This window comes from Phaethon aethereus (assembly GCF_964289735.1).
Source record: "Phaethon aethereus genome assembly, chromosome: 5".
Taxonomy (NCBI): Eukaryota; Metazoa; Chordata; class Aves; order Phaethontiformes; family Phaethontidae; genus Phaethon; species Phaethon aethereus.
Genome location: NC_138579.1, coordinates 11985033 through 12008301, shown reverse-complemented (window position 1 = coordinate 12008301; position 23269 = coordinate 11985033). Strand labels below are relative to the sequence as shown.

The window sequence follows — 23269 nt, the reverse complement described above, 5'->3', positions numbered from 1 at the left end:
CTGTCCTGCTTTCCCTTCGCTCCCTCCCCCTCTCCCCTCGCTTTGATGTCCTTTTGCATATTATACAAACAAGATCAAAAGCTACTTTTACCACCTCCGCCCACCTCACGCAGTATTTGTTAGGGGAGAAAGTGTGTTTCGGGTCGAAACGCTGCCTTGTTGGAGAGAGCTGAAACCTGGGCGGGGGGACACGGACGGACGGGGAGGGGGGACACGACACCAAGTACATGAACTTTAAAGTGAGCCCTATTACCACGTTATTTAAAGGTCTGATGGTGTCAGGTATAATACTGAAGAAAAATGTTATGTTGGACAAAATGCTTATATTTTCCTGCGGTATTAATGAGAAGCTTGCCCTGGGCTATTTCCCCATCTCAGAGGGCAGCAGATGCAGGAAGTCCTTGGGGCGTAGATCTCTGAAATTTCATCAGCATTCATGGGTGACCTAGCCTTTTCAAACACAATGATAGACATGATAAATCATCTTTACAACAAATTCTAATTATCTTTTAGATAGCCGGGTTGCCTCTTGAAAAGCAGAAATCTAACACTTTTTCCATATTGCTTCCAGATTTTGGTGAGGGTGTCAAAAGGTTTGTGCCATCCTTCTCCCCTGCTGCAGACCGCATTGTGCGACATTAGCCCTAAACCTGCGAGTGGGCAGGAGTCAAACTACTCTATTAAGTTACACGCTTGCCTGTATTGAACTAAATTTAATTCGTTTCCTCTCTTACCCAATGAAATTATGTGGCACGGTGCAAGATAGGATTAGAAGTATATCATTATAGCAATTAATACTATAATGCCGCCATGATTAGTGTGCTACATTGAATTTCATGGATTTTTGCTCACTGTTGCCTAGATTTCCCTTGGGTCCTTTAGCCCAAACCATTGTATTCTTAGTAAATTAAATGTGAAATCACAGCAATATACTTACTTAATAAATCCACTATCACCTGTATGGTGCATTAATAGAGGAATCCAGTGCAACCTGTACAGCATCACCTCGCAGCCTGGGATGTACGCAAGGCCTTTTCCCCCGAAAAGATGGCAGCTGCCTGCTGTGTCCCTGCTCTCCTGCCCAACCTTCTCTCCACTTGCAGAGCAGGTCCAGGGGAGCTGGACCGTGGCAGCCCAGCACTGCCTGTCCAAATGCAGGGCATGCAGGGGATGGATTTAGGCTTTTGGCTCAGAGGGGACACCTCGCCCCATGTTTACTTACGGAAGGCATTGCATTGCAATGCGGTAACCCCCCACTCTGCTCGGGGACCTGGATGAAATCCCCTGCCCCTTGCTGTCTCCCCCCCACCCAGGGAGCTTCAAGCCTCTCCCACCTCCCCTTGGGGAGGGAAGGGGTCTTTCAAGAGGAGCCTGTTTGAAGTGGCCCTGATGGAAATGGGGTTATTTCAGAGGTACAGTAATGGCTGTCTGGTTATCTGCAGCCAGGGCTCTGTGGCGAGGAGATAAGATATTTATTAAGAGACCCGTTTTAATGCTCAGGGATCGCTTTCAGAGGGCCCAAGAAAAATGGACTTTATCTAGTCTATTATTACGTACAGTCACCCCGTTGATGTTTTACTTTAGTTGAGATGCCATGAATAAAAGCTAATAACTTTTCCTTCAGCTTGTTTATCGGCAAGACACCTGAGGGCAGTGGGGTGGGGAGATATTTGCTTTAATAGGGGTGATTGAAGAGAGACTCTCCAGGATTAGGGGTGAGGTTGGGGTTGCACAGGGACCCTCAGTGCCCCACTGTGGTGGGAAAGGGAGACCTGGTGGGCTGGAGATGGCCTGGGGACAGGTAAGAGCAGGGCTCTCCTTGGGGCCACACCAGCGATGTCAATGCTTAAACTTGGGTTAGGCTGGAGATGTGGGGGGTGGGGACAGATGCCTCAGGCCCTCTGCAAAGCGGGCAATGGGCCTCCCTGGCCTGGCCAAGTTTGTCTCTGCCCTCGGATGTTTCCAAGCCTCTTCCCCCAATGCATGGGAAATGACATTTTATGCTTTGGGTTCTGGTGATGGGCACTGTTCTACCTCATGCTGAGCACCTGGGCTGAGGCCCTGTGTGGGACACTTTTTACCTAGACAGCTGATGTCCATACAACCATTTTGCTTGAATTGTTTTTCCTTCTGCCCTCCCCTTCAGCCTCCTCTTCCCATCCCCTTGGTAATGTGGCACCTTCCAAGCACTGGGATCTTCTGGGACAGGGGAATGTCCCACCTGTGCAGGGGACGGTTGTAGAAGACTTTGCATGCAGAGTGGTGCACAGAAAGGCAGGGGGCTTGGGATGGGGCTGGTGGGAGGTGAGAGGATGTGTATGTGCAGGGTGGCACAGGGGCTGGGTCCCTGCAGACTCCATTTCCAGGTGGGTTCAAGGAGCAGCTGACACATTGGCACATCTCTGGTTTGAGACGTCTACATCAGGAAAGGACCCAATAAGGAGCCAAACAAATCCTTGCCCCTTTGCTGTAAGTATCTCACCATTCTCTTCTCCATCTCAGCACCCCTCCTGTGCCTGCCTGTGACACCTGTATTCTGCCTCTGTCATACAGAGTCACCCATTCACCCACCTCCCTCACCTAATACATGGGCTCATCGTTAGCTGGAAACCCAGAACAGGTCACCTAGTAAATTCAGAGTAAAAAGAAGCTATGGTGTCCTTTTGTGGTCATAGAGGCTTAACACCTCCTCTCCTCTCCTCTCCTCTCCTCTCCTCTCCTCTCCTCTCCTCTCCTCTCCTCTCCTCTCCTCTCCTCTCCTCTCCTCTCCTCTCCTCTCCTCTCCTCTCCTCTCCTCTCCTCTCCTCTCCTCTCCTCTCCTCTCCTCTCCTCTCCTCTCCTCTCCTCTCCTCTCCTCTCCTCTCCTCTCCTCTCCTCTCCTCTCCTCTCCTCTCCTCTCCTCTCCTCTCCTTCCTTTCTTTCCTCCCCATCCTTCCTTCCCTCTCTCCTGCCCCCCCTCTGCTCCCCCGCAGAACCCACGGCCACGCAGCTCACCCCCGACGTGCCCTGCCCACAGCGCAATCGCGGGTGGGAAGAGCGGGACCGGCCGCGGCGCGGAGCCCCGCGGAGAGAAAGGCTGCCCCGCGGAGCCCGGATAAACAGATCGTTCGCCTCACTCTCACCGCAGGCGCTCCGCAGCAGGATAACGCTCTTTTTTTGTCGGGGAGTGAATGGTTTGTTCGGCAGGAAAGTACACGGGAAGGAATCAGCGTTCCGCCCAGAGCCCTCTACCCGTCTTGCTGGGGGCCCGATCCCGCCCCGACGGGAAGGGCCGCGCCCCGACGGGGACCTCTGATGCAAGAGCTCTGCGCCGGCCCCCGGGCTGGGACACGCGTGGGGACACGCGGCGGAGAGGCAGCCTGCGGGTACAGCTCTCCTCGCCCGGGGGCAGCCACCAGGGACCTGTTTCTCGGCCCCCTCGATGAGGAGGAGCTCGCTCCCTTCTGCCGTTCTCACCCACCGCAAATACAAATAAGCTGGGGCGAAAAAAAGAGGGGGAAGCTTTTCAGAGTGAAAGGCCGGATCCCTTCCGGAAAGTGCTTCATTGCTGCTCCCTCAGGCTTTCCTCTTTTTTTTTTCCTTCCCCCTTTTTTTTCTTTTTTCCTTCCTTTTTTTTTTTTTTGTGCGTGTTTTTTCCCCCTCCTAAACTGACTTCACCGGCAGCTTTTCCCTCCTTGCGCTCACCCCGGAGGAGGAGGAGGAGAAGGAGGAGGGAAAAAAAAAAACCCCACAACCAACCCAACCTCGCCACTGAACCCACCCCGCGGTGGATGGGGGAGGCAGGAGGCTCGCAGTGCGGGCTCCTGGCCAGCGGGCGGTGGGAGCCCCCTCGCTCGGCGAGCTGATGGCCGGCGGCGGGGGAGCAGGGCGCTGCCGGCCCCCCGCACCCCGCGTAGCGGCGGCCCCGGGCCCGGCGGGGCGCTGAGCGGGGCCCGCGTCCGCGTCCGCTCCCGCGCCCGCTCGTCAGGAGAGGTGCGCTGGAGGGGGATAAAACGGGGGGGGAGAGCGGCGGGGAGAGACAGGGAGAGGCAGGGAGGTGGTGGGTCTGCCCGGCTGCGGGCTACCTCACCCCGGCAGCGTGCATCCCGGCAGATGGAGGAGTAACTCACCCGCGTCTGGCTTTTTTCTTTTTTTTTTTCTCTTCTTATTTTAAGGGGTGGGAGGTGTTTGCTATTTTATCCTTTTTTTTTCTTTTTTTTTTACTTTTTTTTTTTTTCCTCTGTGTGTGTGTGTGTCTGTGTACAAATACATCGCCTCCGCTCAGGGAGCCGGATATTTCCAACCCTAAACTATGGCTTTTCAAAAATCGCCCGATGCCTCCAACGCCCCGAGGAAAAACCCCAGCCTGCTGGAGATCGGAGCCTTGTGCTTGGACTCGGAAATCATCTTCGGCTTCACCAGCCACCTCCTGCGGAGGAAAGCCAAGGTAAGGGGATCCTGCCCCGACCCAGGGGGGGTCCGGCTGCCTGCCCTGCCCCAGGCCGGCTCACGGGAAGGGGGTGGCAAACTTGGCGGTGCGAAGTTGGCGGCGCCCGCGCCGAGGCCGGATTCAGCACCACGAACAGTCCTGGCGGCTCCGCGGAGCGGCGCGGAGGAACCGCGCTGCCTGACCCGCTTCCGGGGCGACCCCTCCCTGGGCACCGCGGCCCCTTGTGCACCCCGGCTGCAAATCGGGAGTAGGGGCACCGCGTCGCGGGATCTCCAGGAGGGTTTTTTTTTTTAACTCAGTAGGACAAGGAGGTGGCTTAGCCCAGCGGCACAGCCCCCGGCCCCGGCTAGGGAGCACAGCCCTTTGCCCCCCCGCCCCGTCCGACCAGAGACTTGGAGCCCAGGGAGGGTTTTGTAGCCGTTATTCGGACACATGAGATTTCGGAGCAAGGTGCCGGAGACCCGCAGAGCCCTCAACGGGCGAGGGAAAGCAGCCGGGGCCCCCGCCCGGCTGCGTGTCTCTGCCGACGCCGTTTCCCCGCCCGCGTGTCTCTGCCGACGCCGTTTCCCCGCCCGCCCTCGAGAGGGGCACACGGCAGACCCCCGGCAACCGCCGTCCCCCTCCTCACTCCCCCACCCCAACTTTTCCCGGGCTCCTGGCGAGCGGTTCGGGCGGGCGGGGGCAGCGCCCAGCGGTGCGGGGGTCCTGCCGGGGCGCACACGTCCCCCGCCCCCCCCAGGGCGCGCGCCCATTTGGAGGGCTTCAGACACCGGCTCGGCAGAACCGGGGAAGTTTAAGCGGCCGAGGAAGGTGCCTTTGGGGGGGGGTGTGGATTTTCCCCCACTCCATATATATGTTTTTCCCCCACTCCTTGTCCTCGGCGCTGCTCATACCACCGCAGACCCCATCCCACGGTTCGGTGCCACCAGCACCCACCCGCGCAGTGGCGGGGACAGAGACAAGGAGCCGCGCTTGGCACCGCCGGGGGAAGCCACCCCCGCCGCTCCCCCGCGGGGCGGTCGGAGCCGGCCCAGGAGGGACCGGGGGGGCTGCCGTGTGCAGCGCCCCGGCGGCGCCGGCAGGTGGCGCTCTGGCCACAGGGACGGCGGCGGCGGCGCTGCGCCCCGCGGGGTCCGGGCACGTCCCGGCTCGGCCCCTGCCCGCCGCCGCGGGGGCAACGGGACCGGGGGGCAGCAATGATTAGGCAGTGGCGCGTACTCCTCTCTCTGGGGAGGCGAGAGGGAACCCATTAAAAAAAAGGGCTAAATATACGAGCCGGAGCGGCAGCCAAGTGGACAATTAGCTGCGGACGTTAATTTCTCCGTCTGTCAGGGCAATTTTCGCATGTAGGAACATCCCATCGCGCCCGCCGAGCGGCTGGGGAGTCGGCCCCGGGGGCGGCTGTGCCCCGCGCATCTGCCGGGGGAGGGGGGCCGTGCCCCTAACCCCGAGCAGGAGAGCGGCCCGTCCCCGAGCCCCGTTTGCAGCTGGCCTGCACCCGCGGCGCCCTGCGCGTGCTTTCCTGCCTCCGCGCTCCGCGGCGGGACCGGCGCCCCCAGCCCGGCCCTTTTTCCCTCGCTCCCGAGGGACTTGGGTGCTGGAGTGCGAAGGACGCAACCGCGGGAGTGTCGACGCTTTAGTCACACCGGTTTGGGACCATCCTGTAGGGTCACCATGAAACTCCATTAACACCCCCCCCCCCGCCCCCCAAACCTCCACCCCAGCCCGCCCTGGCCGAGGCTCCCCCGCCCCGCTTACCCCACCCCACCCACCCCCGCCCAGCCCCTCCTTCCCTGCCCTCCGAGCACTTTTCCAGCTTTTTTTTTCCCGGCGTGTTCCCGTACTGCGGGTCCTTCCCCGTGCCGCCGTGGGGGAGCTCACTCCGCCTCCCTCTCCCAACCCAAACTTCACTCCTTTCTCAACATGGGAGGCAACATCACCTAGCACGGCTGCCCGGACGGCGGGGAACCGGCGAGATCACTCTTGGCACCCCCGACCCCCGCCCCGCCATGGGCGCCGCGGGCCGGCCGCGCCGCCGGGCACCGGGCCGGGCGCGCTAGCGGGGCAGGGGCGCATCCCCCGCTATCATGATCGCGGCCGCCGGCAGGAAGGGTCTGGGGCCTGAGCCCCGGGCGCCAGGGGTAAGTTGTTCCAACATCCGCCTTTGGGCTTTTTTTTAAAAAAAAAGAATTTTACATCAAAAAATTTAAAAAGGGGGGTGGGCGCCGCGTTGCCTCCGCGACACGCGGCGCTGAGCTCTGCTCTCTCCGCAGGTGGCGGAGGGGAGCGCGGCGCGGGAGCTCTCCCCGCGGAAGAGGCCGCCGGCCGCCGCCGAGGAGGAGCAGCGCTGCGCCAGCCGCCCGCCGCCCGAGGGAGCGGGGGCCGCCGCGGGGGTCGAGCCGCGGCCGCTGGAGCGGGCGGCGGCCGGGGGCTGGTGCCGGAGCTGCCAGGCCCAGCTGGCCGAGCTGAGGAGGCAGGCGGCGCGGCTGGCCGCCGGCGGCTGCCCGCCCAACGCCCCGCCGGTAAGTGCGCCCGTACAGCGCCGAGCACCGCCGGGCCGTCGCGGGAGGCGGGGGGTGCGGGGGGTTACGGGGGGCTGGCCCCAGCCCGGACGGGGTCAGGTGCACGTCCCCGCGGGCCTGGGAGGAGAAGCGTGACGGTAAAGGCGGCGATTGAGGGTTCTTCAGAAGTTCAAGGATTTCCCATCCCGGGCTTTATCAAAAAGCGAAACTGTGCGGCTGGACGCGCACCCTCCGTTACAGTCACCGGCTGCCAGAAACGGTTAAAAAACCGCACAAAAACCCCACAACCCCCCCCCAGCGATTTTGGGTAGAGGAGCGGGGGAGAGACTGTGCGGGCGCCCTCCGGGCCGCGCCCTCGGCCGAGCCCGGCGCCGTGCCGAGAGCCCGGACGCCCGGCGAGCAGCCCGTCCCGCGCTGCCGGGGCTGCCCCCGCGCCCCAGCCCGGGTGACACCGGTGCGGGGATGCCGGCCGGTGCTGCGGCCGCGCTTTGCAGCAACTTCGTCGCTCCGCGGAGAAGCTGCCGGTAGCAGCGCTTCGGCTCCTCCTTCCGCGCAGCCCCTAAGGGGCAGCTGAAAATCACACGTGTTTGCGGCGCTGGGGGAAAGTTGGAGCCGGACGGTTTTGCTGGGCTGCGCTCTGCTTGAGTGTAGCTCCCTGGCTGGTGGGTTCATTCCTGCCCTTCGTGTCGCTGCGGCAAGCCGGGGCTGCGTCGTTTTCCTCCGGTTTGTGCTTCACGATGGCCCTTCATACCTGGTAGCGAATGGACAAAGTGCCAGAGGTTTCCTTTAACACACGTGCAGCTTTATTCGTGTGTATTTCCAGCTGTAGTTGCCTGCACCTTTTTTCTCTTCGTGTTTGTTTCCTGCATATCAGAGGTCTTTATTAGTGTTGTCCCTTAGTGAGGGCATGTGAAACAAAACTTTTAAAGGGTGATACAGGTGAAAAAATACAGAGCCTTGATACAGAGTCCTGCCTCGGCACCTGAGGAGATCCCGAGGATTAGCTGATGGGGCAAAATGCAACAGAGGACCCTGAGATTCTGTTTCGGGGCACACAAAGCGTGTGTTGGGTTTTTGATAACATTTGGAAGCAATGTATTGTTTTCTGAACAATGCTTATCTGGATGTTTGCAAGAATGGGGGGGGAGGGTCTGAAGAGGAAGCCAAACCCTACTGACCTTCATTTTCATTCAAAGAGTTCCTGTATGATCTACAGAATTCCCATTGAATCTAAATATAGTTTTGTTTGGAAGTGCATTGTGGAGCAGTGTCCGAATGCGCAGTGAGATTTGTATTTTCAGGCCAGGTCTGAAGGCCTTTGAAATCAACAGGAGCCTCTCTATTGACCTGCTTGGTTTGGAGCGAGCTCTTATTTCTGTGGTGTAAAAGGTCACGTATCTTATCTCATTGAATCCAGCACTGCTGGACCTTTTGTTTTCTGGATTGCTGCAAATAGTGGAAAGAAGTTTAATTTCCCCTTATGAAGTGCATGCGATAGGCTGCCTCAGCGAGGAGTACATAAACCCCTGTTCCTGCTGCTGGGGTGGGCCCCCGCCGCAAAGAATAGCATCCGATCTGGGAGCAGATCTCTGCCATGGGAAAAAAAAGCTGCCGGTGCAGGAGAGTCGGGGGGCCTTGGCCAGGTGTTCGGGTGTGGAGACCGGTGAGCAAAGGCCTGTTTGTGTGGTCTCCTTCTTGTAAGTCTCAGGGGACTTCCTTGATAAGCACTCGATGATGGGTAAATTAATCCCCTTTTCTGCAGGGTTTCAAAGCATGCCGAGGAACGTCATAAAGTATAGTCATCGCAGCATCAGAACCTCGACAGACCTGATCACGGAGTAACAGATACCTGGAGTTTACTTACTGAGTATCATACAGTAGAGTAGATGTTTAATTTTTTTTCTTTTTAAAATACATATTCTTACGCTTGCGAGACCTCTGGCTTAATTGCAGCCCCCCCCCCCCCCCAATCCTGGTGTAGTGAGCAGCTCCTCAGGAAGGAAGATGCAATAAACAGTCCTACTTACTGCCTTCTGAGTGTGAAGTACGTTAGCGGGAGATAACAGTCAGGGGTTTGGCTACTCAGCTGCTGTGAATTGGCCTTGCAGTGGGAATCTGATGCAATATGTTGGCAGGTTGAGCACTGTGTAATGTTTGTGCCAGAAAGGCAGCTTGCCTTCTTTTTTTTTTCCTTCCTTTCTTGTTTAATTATATAACAAGACATCTGAAAAAGCAGCTCCTCTCCGTAAGACTTTCATGCCCATGCAGTAGAAGTCCAAAGAGTTTCTTATAAGCTCTTCTAACGCACTGTCAAACTAAGCAACTACTGGGTGAGTAAACAACCAGAAGGCTACTGCTTGGAGCACGCTGCTCTCGAAGGGTTTACCCTCTTTGCTATAGTAATTAAGGGATCTTTCAGCACAGATTCAGAAAGATTTCCACACCTGGTTGAAAACCCTTTGGGAAGGTGGGTGGGTGCCTCAGAGATGAAAGAAGGGCTAGTTTCCTGCTGTTGATATCTTTCCTGATGAAAGAGAGGAGGTGTATTCTCATGCGTGGGGCAGCTGACAAGGGATTCAATTCACATTAGAATAAAAAGCCAACGTACTGTTTGCAGTCTGCAGGGATAACGAATCTAATTGCTTGAGAGGGCTTATGATTCATACAGTTTATGTGTTGCTGTCCTTTCAATTAGATGTATTTAAAATATATAAATAATTTAAAGTTTCGGTGCTCAGATGATGTGCATTGATTACAGAATACTGTTGTTTGTGTCTCTTTAAAGTCCTCCAAATCTCTGTGGACAGCTGATAAAAAGATACACCTCTTTGCTTATGTTAAAACTCTTTTAACAGTTCTCCCAAGTGCAAGATTTACTGCACCCCCACGCTCTCAATTCCCTTCTTTTTACTGCGGCTGCCTTTACAGTTTGCCACCACAGTGAGGCCTGTGTGTGAATTGAAATGTGATTTTCATCAGGCATGGATGGAAACGAGCAAAGTTTAATCTGAAAGTATTGCAGATTAGCATTTATGTATTGCAGTATCAGCATTAGTTGCCGGGTCATGTGCTGAACTAGTGTAGGAGCAGGGGGAAAAAAAAAAGCGTCTTGGTTTATCCCTAATTAAAAGTTTTCTATGTGCCCTGCAGGCTCTGTCCCTGGGCAGCTGGTAGTGGGATACAGGATTGCTGACCACTGGGGTTCTGGCTGGAGTGGAGGGAGGTTGTTGTGCCTGGAAGTTGCTGATGGCAGCTGTGGGGCAATCCATGGGAAATGAGTTGGTGGTCTCTGTCTTGCTCCCAGTTGGCAAACAGCCTTGTCACAAAACCACCACAACAATTACAGCTAATTGGCATCACTGTTGGCAGTTTCACAGGAGAGGCTGAGGATTGAATGGAGATGTAGATTAAATTAGTAGTAATAATACTTAGCACCTAAAATCTTCATAGTGCTTCACAAATGCTAATTAATTAATTTGCCTGATGTCCCTGTTTGGTAAACCCAAACCTGCTGTCATTTCTAACGAGGCATATGTCAGAGCAAGGTGTGTGTCCCCGAAAGGAAGGGGACAGGCAGGGACTGTCCCAACATAAGAGACGTGCTCCTGCAGCTGCACCGCTGGGAATAAACTGTGCGGTTCCTCTAGCTCAGGCAATAGCCTTCAGGATATAGCTAAGCTACCTTAGAATTGTTTTAGCTAATCCCTTATGAGCAGAGGAGGAAAGCTCTCTTACATGAGGAATGTTTGTACTGATACGACATCCACAGAAGGGTTTTATACTGGTATAAATATTTTGGTTTTGGAAGTGGAATAATCGTACCCAGTTACACTGCAATGAAATAATTTTTTTTTATCAGTACTGAAAGGAGGCCAAGACCAGAGGAAGCTTGCTTTGGAAGTGATTTAGCTTTGAGGATCGTGTTTCTCCCAGCCCAGGGATTCAGACACCCCATTTCACCTGTCCCCATCCACGCTCGCCCCTGACCCCCCAGTCTGAGCAGTTTGTATTGTACCTACTGCCAGTGCAGGTGGGCGTCAGAGGCAGCATTTGAGGGGGCCGAAACACGCATATTGTATTGGAGCTTGAGTTCAGCCAGGTTCTTGCTGTCCTAGCTTTTAAGAGCTGCTTTTCTTCCCTGTTGGTTCCCCCGCCCCGTTGCATTATCTGCCCTGGGTGTTACACGAGGCACACCGCTGAATGGCTTCCAGGGAGTCTGAGGGACAAAGGAGCAAGCGTGGGCTCTTTATTGCTGGTGGGGTGGACGATGCTTTTTCTCTGATACCTAAAAAAACTGTATTCCCAGTTGTCTGGGTAAGCTGTGGGTGGGTACAAGGAGGCACACTGCCAGCCCTGGTCTGCAGAGTCTTGGTGACCAGGACAGGTCATGCTTTTGGTTGCTAATGAACCATGAATCATTTGAAGGAGCTAAGCAAGTCCTAGCCCGCCGTGTCCTTGGCAAGGCTCTACGTTATGCCAGCTAGAGTTGGAGGAAGCCTGGCTTCTCTGGGAAGAAAGGGGAGGATAGCGGTGGCTTCAGACACAGTGTTTGTGCTGACGTGTCTCAGCTGAGCAGATGCCATGCAGTGCTGCTGGACTGAACTCCCACCACACCCGCTTCTGATCAAAACGATGGTCTCTTAGTACACCAGTACGTGCTGCTGATGGCATCACCTGAAGGGGAGATGAAGAACAAAGTTTTGTGAAGGGCATGCTCTTTCCTGTGGATTTCTCCTCTATGCTAAATAACCCTTACGTGTTTCCACGAGCAGCAGAACTAAGGAAGGATGGTTTGGTAGGACAGATGCTTGCTCACCTCCTTTGCTCTCCCCATTCCTCTGCATTAATCCCAGCTGTTCCCTCCTTGTCTCTGGTGACTCGGTAAGAGGCAGCACCTTCTCTGCATCCGCAGCTGCACACATGTACTGTTTGGTTGACAGCTGACACTTGGACATCTGGCTTCTGCCAATTAATAGCAGGTGTGTCCTGCCCAAGTTCTCTCACAGCCAGTTTGTGGAAGTTGTAGGAACTTGCTCTGAGCATTCTACCTCAATTTCAAATAATTTGACCGGTTCAAAAGCTGTTAAGGAGGGCTGGCAGCAAGGAGGATGGAAAGAAGGGCAATACAGTGGTTCTCATTGCTTTGGAAAACCAGGCCAAGAGGACAGGCATGGGATTGAGGACTGGGGTCTTGATGCGTGAGGGCCAGGTACACTTTGTTACTCCCACCTTGGCCACTCTGATGGCACAGTATCAGCAGGACTAGTAGCAAGGAGAGCTCACATGATCCCTGGCTGCTGGTACTTGTCTCCTCGCTGTTGTGTGTGCACTGTTGGGTGCTTCAGGAGCCTGCGCTGCACACGGAGGAGCCTGGGAGAGGGCTCCGTGTCCTCAGCATCTGCCTGCAGGCTCATGCTGCCCTGGAAGAGCAAGGGTTCAGAGCATGTGGGGAGTTCTTGCAATGTTTGAGGTCCATGTGGAATAGGTCTAAGCTTTTAGAAGCAACGCCTGACTTTTTGTGGATTTTTTTGTTCCATTGTTTTCTGTTCGTGTGTCAGCCCATTCTACCAGGTGGCATGGTCACCTGGAATTTCAGAATCCTGATGATGAGGCTGCTGAGTCTTGGATAAGTTTGGGGTTCTCTGTTACTGTGGGGCTGTTATTCTTTTCATGGGAGGCCTTTCTGCAATGGGATTGGTGTGAATAAGGGGAATTGAGTGGGACAACTCTGTCTTTTACAGATTCCTCTCTAGAGGAATCCAGTTCTCAGGGCTCTTTACAAGCACTAAATGCACCTTAAAATGTTCTATATTTAACATTTCACAAATGTGTAAGTGGAAAAGTAATGTCTTAGTTAATAAATATGAAACTACAGGGTACTTTTGAGATGTATGTTTAATTTTGTGAGAGACTCTTGCAGAGACTTGGCTTTGGAGTGCTTGAGGCTATGAGCTCAGATGTGGATTTCAGGTACATGTGCAGTCTAATAACGGGGTTAGTGACAACACCGTGTCAAATGTGTTGATGTGAGCAGTTCCCTTGTTTCAGTCAGTGCAGTAGACCCCATGCTATATGATAGGCTGCGGAAACTGATTGTAATGAGTTTGCTTTAGACATTTAGGATTTTCAAGCATGCCCTTTTAAACATACAGGTGAGCAGGATTATCTTGCAGTTCAGATGCCGGAGGCAAGAGACCTTCTCACCAGGGGATCTGAAGTGGGGGAGCGGGGATTGTGCAATTAGCTGAAGGTACTGCGGTCTCCCGGGTAGCTGAGGGTAATTAGTATTGTTCTGGCTAATTCCTTCAGCACCTTGCCCTATTAGGGAAAAGGGAGGAAACACATAAACCATTTCAAAATCCTAAGGGGGTGGAAAAGAGCATCTGCGCCTAACATCTGAGGTTACTTTGAACCTGTTGAAATATGTAGTAGCTGCTTTATTGTTTTTGCCAACAGTTTCCACCTACAGTGATCCCAACCTCTGACTTGTTAACAGCGAGGTTGTAGGAGGCACTAGTCATCCTCCTCTTCCCCGGCCCACAGCAGCTGATAGTGGCTGCTGTTCTGGACCTGGCACCGCAGGGTATTGGAGCGGGGATGGCTGAAACCACCAAGAAATTTTTCTTTCCCAAGACCAGGATCCCCCACCATGTACACAGTTGCTTGCATGGGTCTCCTGCTGCTCGGGTACCCCACCATAACTGCACTCTGGGTCTGAACCCTCCTTCCTGCAGTGAGGATGCTGGTGTAGAGAAGAGCCAGTTAGCCCCTGGGTTTTCAGCTGGCAGATGAACATTTTGTCATGAAAAGTGAGTGGAGATTTTGCTTCACTCTGGCTGGAGGAGGAGAACCTATCTGGAAACGTGTGTGTGTCTTGTTGAAGATTTTTCCATGATAATGCTGTTGCCTTTCTCAAAATTGGATTACCTTCCGGAACTAGATCTATTTGGATATTGCTCACACTGGGTATGGCAGGCAGCTATCCATTTGGGAGTATTGTATCCTCTTTTTTTTTTTTTTTTAATTTACTGAAAATCTATGGAATTTAATTTTTCTGGATTTGTCTCCCTGTCCTCTGACTTCAGACCTGCAGCACTGGAATAACTATTTTGTATTTACGTACCTCATGTATCGCCAAATGGAAGGCATCTTTAGGAATGTGGGAGTCTTGTCTGTCACTGGCTGTGCTCGTGATCAGGAACAGGCTGACTACTTCTACAAGTGTCTACTAATTTTGTATAGTCTTTCAGATGAGTGGCTTATGGGAGAAAACTGGGGCCTTACTGTCAGGAGAATCATGCCTCCTGCTGCCTTTGTTAACAGGAGGAATTGTGTCTCATTGCAGGGATGCAAGACCTGAATTTAATCCCTAGATCTGTCACTGACTGTGAATTTGGGCAAGCTGCTTAATATCCACATGCTTAATTTCTCCGTTGCCCAGCAGAGAGAAAATGCTTCCATCTTTTGTCCATTTCTAGTAATTTATTTTTTTTTGTGATGGGCACTCTGTTGTGCTTGTATGGCATCGAGCATCATCGACTGCTGTTCTTGGTAGAGCTGACTGCTCCTGTCATATGCGTGATAAGGAAGAATAGAGAATAACTCAGGGACAGAGAAAACAGCGGACTCTGTGACTTGCAACTGAACTTTTGGGTTGGGAGTTGGGGAGGGGGTTCAGAGGCTGGGGTCTCTGCAACAGCAGAAACAGCAAAGCCAGGGACTTCAGATAAACTGTGAAAATAGCAAGACACAGTCCTGAAAACCTGCCAGTGCACCAGGCGGGGAGCAGTGAGGCTGGGGAAGGGGCCTGAAGGTGCCGTGGTGTGTGTTCAGGCAAAGGGGAGCTTCCTAAAGTAGCAGCTCTCAATGGGCTCGCGGAGCGTGGGCCAGGGCTGTGCCGATGCCATCCAAGAGGGGTTTATCTGCGTACTGCGCTGTGCCTCCCTGTGACGAAACTAGAAAGCTGCCTTGTGGAAATGTGGTGTGGCCGTGTAAATCAGGAACTCTTCAGAGGCTTCAGCCCCTCACACTGCTGTTGAAGTTTATGCCAAAGGGTGTTACTTATTAGTTTTTCATTAAAAATGTTTTATTTTTAAATGGAGGAAAGGAAAATTTTGTAGAGGAACCCAAGAGCAAAGCTTCATATAATTATTCCAAGCAGGGGGGTGGTGGGGATATGTCACTTTGCAGGAGTAATGTATTCTCTAGGATGTTAAAGTGAATGTAAACTTCTGATGTGTAGTTCTTTGGACTGACTTCTTTGCTTTGAAGCTGCACAGGCTTTTAAGGCGTAGCTGGCAGATGTTAATTTTCATGTTGGAGAAAGAATGTTTAACTGGTATAAATATATCCACCAATTTTCGGCAGCATGCTGGCATTGTTGCATGCTTGTTTCATCACTGAGAGTCTGCCTGTTGTATGCATCACCCTAACATACAGTGAATCAGCGAAATCTCAGCACTTGCTCACAAAAAAAGGCCTAGGTGCGCACAATTATCCTTTCTGAATCAAGCCTTAAAATCAGTCTTTGATCAGCGTTCCTGGAGTTTGGCAGGCTGCTCTTGAGTTTCGGCTGGGGCTGGGCCGGCATTACCACACGTCAATACCTGTGCAGAATTGATCGGAAGACCGGACGGCTGTGGGAAAATGATCAATTTTCAATTAGCTCTTAGCAAATCTTCCCCTAACTTGCTGAGGGATTTTTACACTCCTCGGTGAATGGGATGGGAAGCCTTCTGTCCAAAACTGAAATGTGATATTCTGGCTAGGTTGAACATTGACGGGCTTTCAGCGTTAATGGTGAAAGTGAAGCATTAGTCCTAGTTCTCACAGCATTCAAAAGATTATGTTTAAATGTGTTTCCTGTTTCACCACAACATACAATTTGTTACAGCATGGTTTGTGTTGCTGTCGGTGTGTATATATTGATCAGTGCTGTTTATACTGTAAATGGGCAGTGTTTGGCTCTGTGTTTTAAGTCATTTGGGAAGTTAGATGTACTCAGTTTGTATTGTACTTTTTTTTTTTTTAATTGCCTTGTGTTGTTCTCACTGTATTGTGTGTTGTAGCATGTATTTATTCCTTTTGGCATTGTTGCTATTCTCCTGGACGTCAGAGTACAGCAGTGCAGCTTTGCCTGTAGCTTTATCAGGTAAAACTCTTTTTGTGGGGGTTGCCTGCTGCTTTTGCATCTTCTGTGGCTCCTGAGCAGTTCAGAGGTGGTGGCTGTGCCCAGGGTACCTATCACAGCCCTCAGCAGAGCGGCACTGCTGAGTGTTTTGGAGGAAGTGAGCCTGCTGGGGTGGTTGAGGTCAATGGCACCATGCTGGATCGGTGGTACGCATCTGATTTCCATCCCAAAACAGGGCACCGGGGGCTGTTGTTGTCCACACACTGCAGTGTGTCTCCAGGGACTCTCTGGGATGTGGCAGTTTCAACAGCTGTCAGAAGTATAATGCAGGTGGCTTGTACAATCAAGAAATCTGTACATCCTTGTTTTAATTGCTTTACTACTTTTGGGTTGTCTGTAGAGGCTCGCTGTACTGCCTGGTGTGGAGTGGTGAAAGTATTCAGCTCTTTCCTTGGTAGCAGTTGAGTGCCCTTTGAGTGCCTCTGGACAAAACATGCCATTGTTGCCACAGACCTTGTCTTTAACACCAAATTGTCTAGTGTGGAGCGTAAAACCAACTGCTTGTATCTACTGCCCAACAGCAGCCAGGCTCTGGCGACTAGTGGCACTGTTCCCAGGATGGTTAAGAGGCCAAGAGCCAAACCTTAAAATGTGCTCTGTGCTTAGTCTATGGAGTGCTTGGTAGATGGTGGTGTGGAGGTGGCTCCAGAAGCCAAGACCGCTGCCAAGCTTGGGTGACCAGTCACCAGCCCAGACTGGGAGCACACCACAAGGCCTGCTTCATGCAAGTAAATGATTTTCAGCTGCAATAAATAGTCAAGTAAAAGTTGGACAGATCTGGCGTCTGTTCAGCAGGTGAAGCTTGGCTAATGATGCCAGAGCACCTGATGTCCAAATGATCGACGGAAGGGTAGGGACATAGTTGAGTGAGCTAAACCCTAGCAGCTGGGGCAAGGAGGATTTTACTTCCTATGTGGCGAGTACGCTTAGGGCAAGCATAAAGAGCATGCCACCTCTGCCAGTGTTGGACTGTGTGTTGTGTTGACAGAGCACCAGAGTTGTGTTAGAATTTTGGCCTGGATTTAGTAGAAGTCATCGCTCAATGTTAGGAGAAGGGAAGTTTGGCTGACTTGGGTATTATTTGAGAAACGTTAACGTGCTATCACAACACAGCTAAGTCTTGCGTTGAACACACATACATGTGTTTGTTTGTATAGGGACCTGGCGGCTCTACTTGTGAGAACAAGTGCTCCAGTAACAGAGAGGAAATGGAATTTAATCTTTGATGAAAATGTCACATAATCCCCACTTGCATGCCCTAATGCTGGGTGCGTCGTGAGGAAGAGAGGTGTTCCCATACTGCTAGCTGGCCCTGGGCCATCCGATCCCAAGGAAACAGTCATTAGTGATGAGAAACAAATTTGCTCTACAAAATTTGGCCTTTGAAGGATGGAGGCGAGGCACAAGTGTCTTTGCCACTGTGGTTTCTGGGCAATGTTAGTGCTCCTTTTCTGGTAGGTGGGCAGAAGATGGAAGGGCTGGTTTGTTTGTCCCAAATACCGCTTTTAGGAGAAGTGCCTTAGCCTTAATATGAACTACAGGTGCTCCAGAGCTTTTGTAAACTATCTTGAAAACTATGCTGTGGGTGAAACACAGGCCAGGATTTTGCCTGTAACTATTTTGCCTGTAGCTTGTAATTAAATATAAGTTAAACCCAAAATCTCCAGTTAAAATGTTCAGGTGTTGGTGTAGCTTGTATAACTGTGAATGCAGAAGTGAGCTATTTTGCTGTCTTTTCTCTGAAGACTTTGTGGCAGAGAAAGGCAAGTACATTTGACATTCCTCCAACAAGCTCTCACAAGGGTAATTTTGTGTGGATGATTGAGTGGCATGGAAACACTGTAAGATATTGTCCTTTTGTGGGTTTTGTAAAGAGGAGATACAGTTGAAATAATTTATAATATGCAGAGTCTCAGCAGTCTGCTGAGAGAGCTTCTTTCAGCAATTACCTCTAAGAATAAAGTAAAAAGCATTTATTATTGATATTCACATTCCACATATTAAGAAATATTTCTTCTGATATTGTTAATTTTTTATTTGTAGGCTCCAGAGGAGTGTAGAGTAAGACAAATGTGGTCGAGGAAGAAAAATATATGAGTTAATGTATTAAGTTTACATATTTTTCGTTTGATGGATTTATGGTTTTTAATTACACCTTCATGTCTTGCATTGGGATCCCTGGGGGCCCTTTCTGAATTTCATGCTTATACTCTTATAAATATGAGATGCTTTAACCTGCTACCTTGTGCAGTCTTACTGCTGCTTGACTGACCTTTGGTAAACTTACTTTTTATTTGAGTTTAAAATTTGAGATTTCCACAGAGCTAAATGATTAGAAAAATATTTGTGTGATTTAGAGAGTTTCTCAGGCTGCCATGTCGTGCCTGTGAAACACGGGTTGTGAATGGGTTTCTCTTATGTTTGCATGGAAGGACTTTGCGTGCAGCGTTTGCCAGTTTGATCGTGAGTATCGACACCCAGGCCTCAGCTTATGGCTTTGCTGGTTCCCGAGCTGTGACTTGGTTTAGGGAAGAGTATTTTCAGCAATATGTCATCCTGAATCTGGCTGTACATCTCTTCACTTCTGTCTTCAGTTGCATACAGCACTGGATTTTCATTTCGTAACAGTTTGCATTGTGGTTCTTTTATTGACAGTGGAATCAAAAACCTGTGTTAACAGGTGGAAAATGAAGCCTGTTGGTGCTGTGTAGTTTCAGTTCACCTACACTGGTGAAATGAAGAGGAAGCCAGACTGCAGAACTGGGCCAATGTCTGTATTCCAAATCCATCTCTCTGTGTAGGTGTCATTACCTCTGTCTGCTTTTTTCCAGCCCATCCGCTCCATTTTTCTGTCCAGTGGGAACATAATTACCTGTATATGTGTGCGCATGTGTGCATGTGGAAATAGTGTCAGGGTCTGTTGGGTATGACTAAGACATAGCTTATCCAAGAGGTGAGAAACCTGGGCTGATAATATTCAAACTTTCCTAAAGAAATTTGCCTTGTGACCGACACTGAGCGTGAATGTTCAGCCACAACTTGAGCCCCTCTTCTCAGAGTTGTGCTGTATATCCTTTTGTTGTTCCGGTCATGGCTGCTCCTAAGCACATGCAGCTCAAGAACAAAATAGCTCTGAACTGTACTGTAAGAATTTAGTTGGGTTTCAGCTTCTTACTGCCAAGTCTTCTGATGACACGAAAGAGATGTTATACACGGGGCTGGCTTTTCTAACCCACCCAGAGTTCTTCACTGAGGTTTTTATTGCTGTGGGAGGGCTTGACTCTTGCAGGATTGGGTGCAATGAAAATTGTGGAGTAGACTGTTAAAGAACTGCTGTGCAGAATAAACACTTTACTCTGGGAAGCGAACACAAGTGAGAACACAAAGGCATTGCTCTCTGAGGTGATGCATTGGAAGATCTCTACTTTCCTGTGTTTTCTTTTTGTTGTTTCCATTTTAGTTCCTCTTATTATTCCAGGTTCAGTCTGATTTTTCTTTCTTCATGCCACTGGAGCAACAGCCCCATTTGCCAGTCATGGAAAGTAGTCCAGGGCATCTCCTCCTTTCTAAAGGCTGTACTTCTGCTTTCTTTGGAAGCCGTGAAAGGTCTAGTATAGAAGGTCATCTCACTAAACTTAATGGTACAGAAGCAGTTCACCTGCGTCTAAAGGAGTGAGCTGAAAAATGACTGTGATTCTTCAACAATAAAAAAAGTAGATCCACTATGTGAAAAATCCTCGACAGGATTCCTTAAGTCTGTGCAAGAGCAAAGAGTTAAGGTAATCCTCATCTTACAGAGGAGTTAGTTAACCCAAGAGTCTTGTAGCTCAGCTGAGTACAATACAAGAGTGACATCAGTGAGAGATTAGAATAAGCTTCATTATCTTCAAAGACTGTTTACTTAGTGGTTGGGGAATCTTTGTGTTTGTAGGTGGAGGTAGGAAATGTCCTCAGGCAGGCAGGAGCTGATAGCACTGAACAGAGGGGTAGTTTCTTCTCAAGCATCCTTGCATTGCTTGTTTGCTTCTCCCAGCCTGCCGGCTGCCTCTGCTGTTGTGTACACCACCGGTACGGAGGTCTTTAAGAGTTTGCCAAGGTAGTTTTGGAAGCTAAGCACCGAACCCAAGCAATATCCTTGTAGCATTTGGGGTATTTCTTCCATGTCCTACTGACTTTGGCCCTGTGTAGGGTAATTATATGGACAGTCTGTAGCCTCTGGCTTTTTTTTTTTTTTCATTGTTTGCATACAGTTTTCTTCCAAATTCCTGTTAATTTTCAGGAGAGATGTGCTTACAGGGTAGGTCCTGAAAGCACACCCTGAGTTAGCATGTCTATCTGTGGAACGGTGGGGAGGGAAGGGAGAGGAGAGCAGGGTGTGCCCCTTTTCAGCTATGGGCTATCGGCGGCGTGCGCTGTGCTGCGATGCGATGGGTGCAGGACATGTGTCGCTGTGCTGCGCTGGCTTTGGCTGGGAAGCACATTCCGTCAGGGGAATCAGTCCTTCTGATAAATGTCCCCATCTGACACTCAAGTGGGGTTAACAACCTGAGGAATCAACTTCTATGAATCCTGGGGCAGTATGGCTTGCATTTTCCTTACCTATATACATCTATAAGTTTTCTTTAAAATATTAGTTAGAAGTATTTTAAAATCTTGGAGTTGAGCAGTGTTACCTACCCTTGGATATTTCTGCTATGGCTTGTAATCACATGGAAGACAATATGCAGTTGGTTTGGGTTTTTGGAGGATTCTCATGCAGGACTTGGATCTCTTCTGCAGAGTTCCTTTTGACAGCAGTGAAGTTACTTCCGATCGCCAGTAAAAAGGACAGCCTCATTCGCAGATTGCTGCATTAAAGCTTCAGTAAACTTAATTTGGAGCCCACTAGGATACACGTTCCACATGCAAGTGTTTAGCTTTTCCATTTTTCTCGTGAAAACATTCCTGTAGAAGTGGTCTTTAAAGCAAATATGTGCCTTATCGGCTTTTTTTTTTTTAAAGACAAAGCAGAGATGCAGTGCTTCAGGCAGATGTATTTTTGTTCCCAGCTGTTTCGAATGCTCATTCGATCTTAAGTCTTTGTTCAATCCAGTCCTATGTCATTAATGACTCTGGAGTAAGTAGGTATGCAGAGCTGGAGGAAATCCTGTTTTATACGTTCCCATTCTAGGAGAGCCTCAGAAAGACTAACAATAATGCTGCTTGGTGAGGTAATGGGTAAACATAGTAAGAAAAAAAACGTGCTTACTCCTTACCGAAGCAGAAAAATAGCTTATGAAGCATAATGTTGTCTTTGATACGTGTAGATAATCTGACCTGCTTCAGTCTGTGGATTAAGGCATTAGCTGGAGCAGCCGAAGCGGCTTCTTGTAAAGAACCTGTCCCTCTGGTTGTAAAGGCGTTGTCAGCAAATGCTAACAAGAATTAAAAAGAAGTGGGAGCCCACTCATAACCCAGCGAAGTCACTTGAAAGGCTTGCCTTGACTTCAGCGGTCAGTTAATTCCTGTCTTGAGGTGGAGGGTTGCATTGCACAGCTCAGCATTATCACGAGTGGGCACCAGTTCCAGTCAAGGGGGTGGGTGGTACAGAGCAAAGCTCTGGTTGAAGCCTTGGGTTGGTACCTGTCCTCTCCATGGTCCTTTCAAGATGCTGTGGGAAAGAGAAAATGGGGCATCCCCCAGCATTTCCTTCCTTTTGCTGAATGAATGAAGTTTAGTAGAATAGAAGTATTTGTTTTCAAGAAGAACCAGTGTTCTCATAGGAGGTCATATTTCTTCATCAAGTTCTTGAGGAAGTCAAGGTTGGATTTAATGCTTTTGTTTTTGGTCGATAGATGGACAGCAGGTAGAAAAGCAGGATGAAATTTTGGTAGCAGTTTTGGGAAACTTGACTTTTTTTTTGAGAAGAAAATGTGAAATTGTGTAATTTTTCCATCAGCCACCTTCCACAGCAGCATGGTGAGTACAGTGAAACATCCTAACTCCAGCCTACTCGCACTGTCTGTGCTACAGGCTTCCTTAGGAACCTAGGGCAAGTCAGGTAGCATTATGTTTTTAGATATACTTACCCCATTTAGTATATGCATTTTGCTCAGCATGTGATTACAGACTACTGAGTTGTATGCATATACCAGAGCTCTCCTATTGTGTTCTTTATATACGTACTGGTTTTTATGTGCATTACTCTGGTGCATATACTTCAACGATATTGCTGATCTCTCTGTATCTTCATGTTTTTTGACTGTGAAACAGTAGTGATCCCTTTTCTTTGAGTAAGTAGTCAGTCATACTTGTGACATATTTTAAAGCCACTTAAAAGATAGAGACTTATTTAAGTGCTTGTGATTTATCTTGTTTTGCTTTATTGGATTCCTTAAATGTCAGACACTCTGAACAGTTCCTAGGATTTGCCCCTCTTGTTTGGGAGGTGTCAACTGATGAGAAGGCAGCTGGTGTGCTGAAAGCATTGCTCCTGTAAGAATTTGGTGTGTGATGTGTTTAGCTGGGGAGAAAGCCCAGTGGCAGTTGCCCTTTTGTTTTTTTCTTCTGCCATCTTAACCTGTTGGTTTAATGGTGAAAGAACGCTGCAACACGTTCAGCTGCGTGAGGGTAGTGAGAGGTACTTCAGGAATGAGAGGGATCCCATGTGCATAATTGGCTGGCACTTGGTTGACCTAAGCTGACGGGTCTATACATAGTCCTGATTCCTGCCCGCCAAAAGAGCATCTGATGCAGACAGCTGCTGGGTGTGTGACCCCTTTTGGTACGTGGGGCATGTGTGGGCATGTGCCTTTCTACCTGTTTGGTGGGTGCGGCTACCTCCAACGCTTTCTGCTCTCCTTCTATGCTTTTGGAGAGGACAGCTCCACTGGGAGACGTCCTAGGTGGAGAGAGCTGTTGGACCCCTGATGGCAGGAGGGAGCTGGGATACCTGTGCTTACGTTCTGTAGAGGAGCAGATGATCGTGGCTCCCTTATGCAAACAGTGCTTCTTGGTGGAGTACTTAGGGTAAGGGGGTGAAGAGGTGGACACTCATGGAACATCACAAGCTTGTAACTGCCTGGTGGAAAGTGCAAAGGGGAGGTTGGTTGAAGCATTTCCCTCTCCTAGACCCCACTAACTGTGTTA

The 23269-nt window shown here is 50.5% G+C and overlaps 1 protein-coding gene across 1 annotated transcript in view; it reads left to right on the top strand.

Moving 5' to 3' along the window:
- Nucleotides 1-2909: 2909 nt before the first annotated feature.
- The window catches only part of KIF26A (kinesin family member 26A), a gene marked incomplete at its 3' end in the record, with an annotated part of 103978 nt that continues 83618 nt past the window's right edge, over nt 2910-23269 (top strand). Inside the window, exons 1-2 of the mRNA XM_082000429.1 lie at nt 2910-4426; nt 6703-6951. Of these exons, the coding sequence (XP_081856555.1) occupies nt 4292-4426; nt 6703-6951 (384 nt within the window). The 5' untranslated portion in view covers nt 2910-4291. The remainder of the gene's footprint in view (nt 4427-6702; nt 6952-23269) is intronic.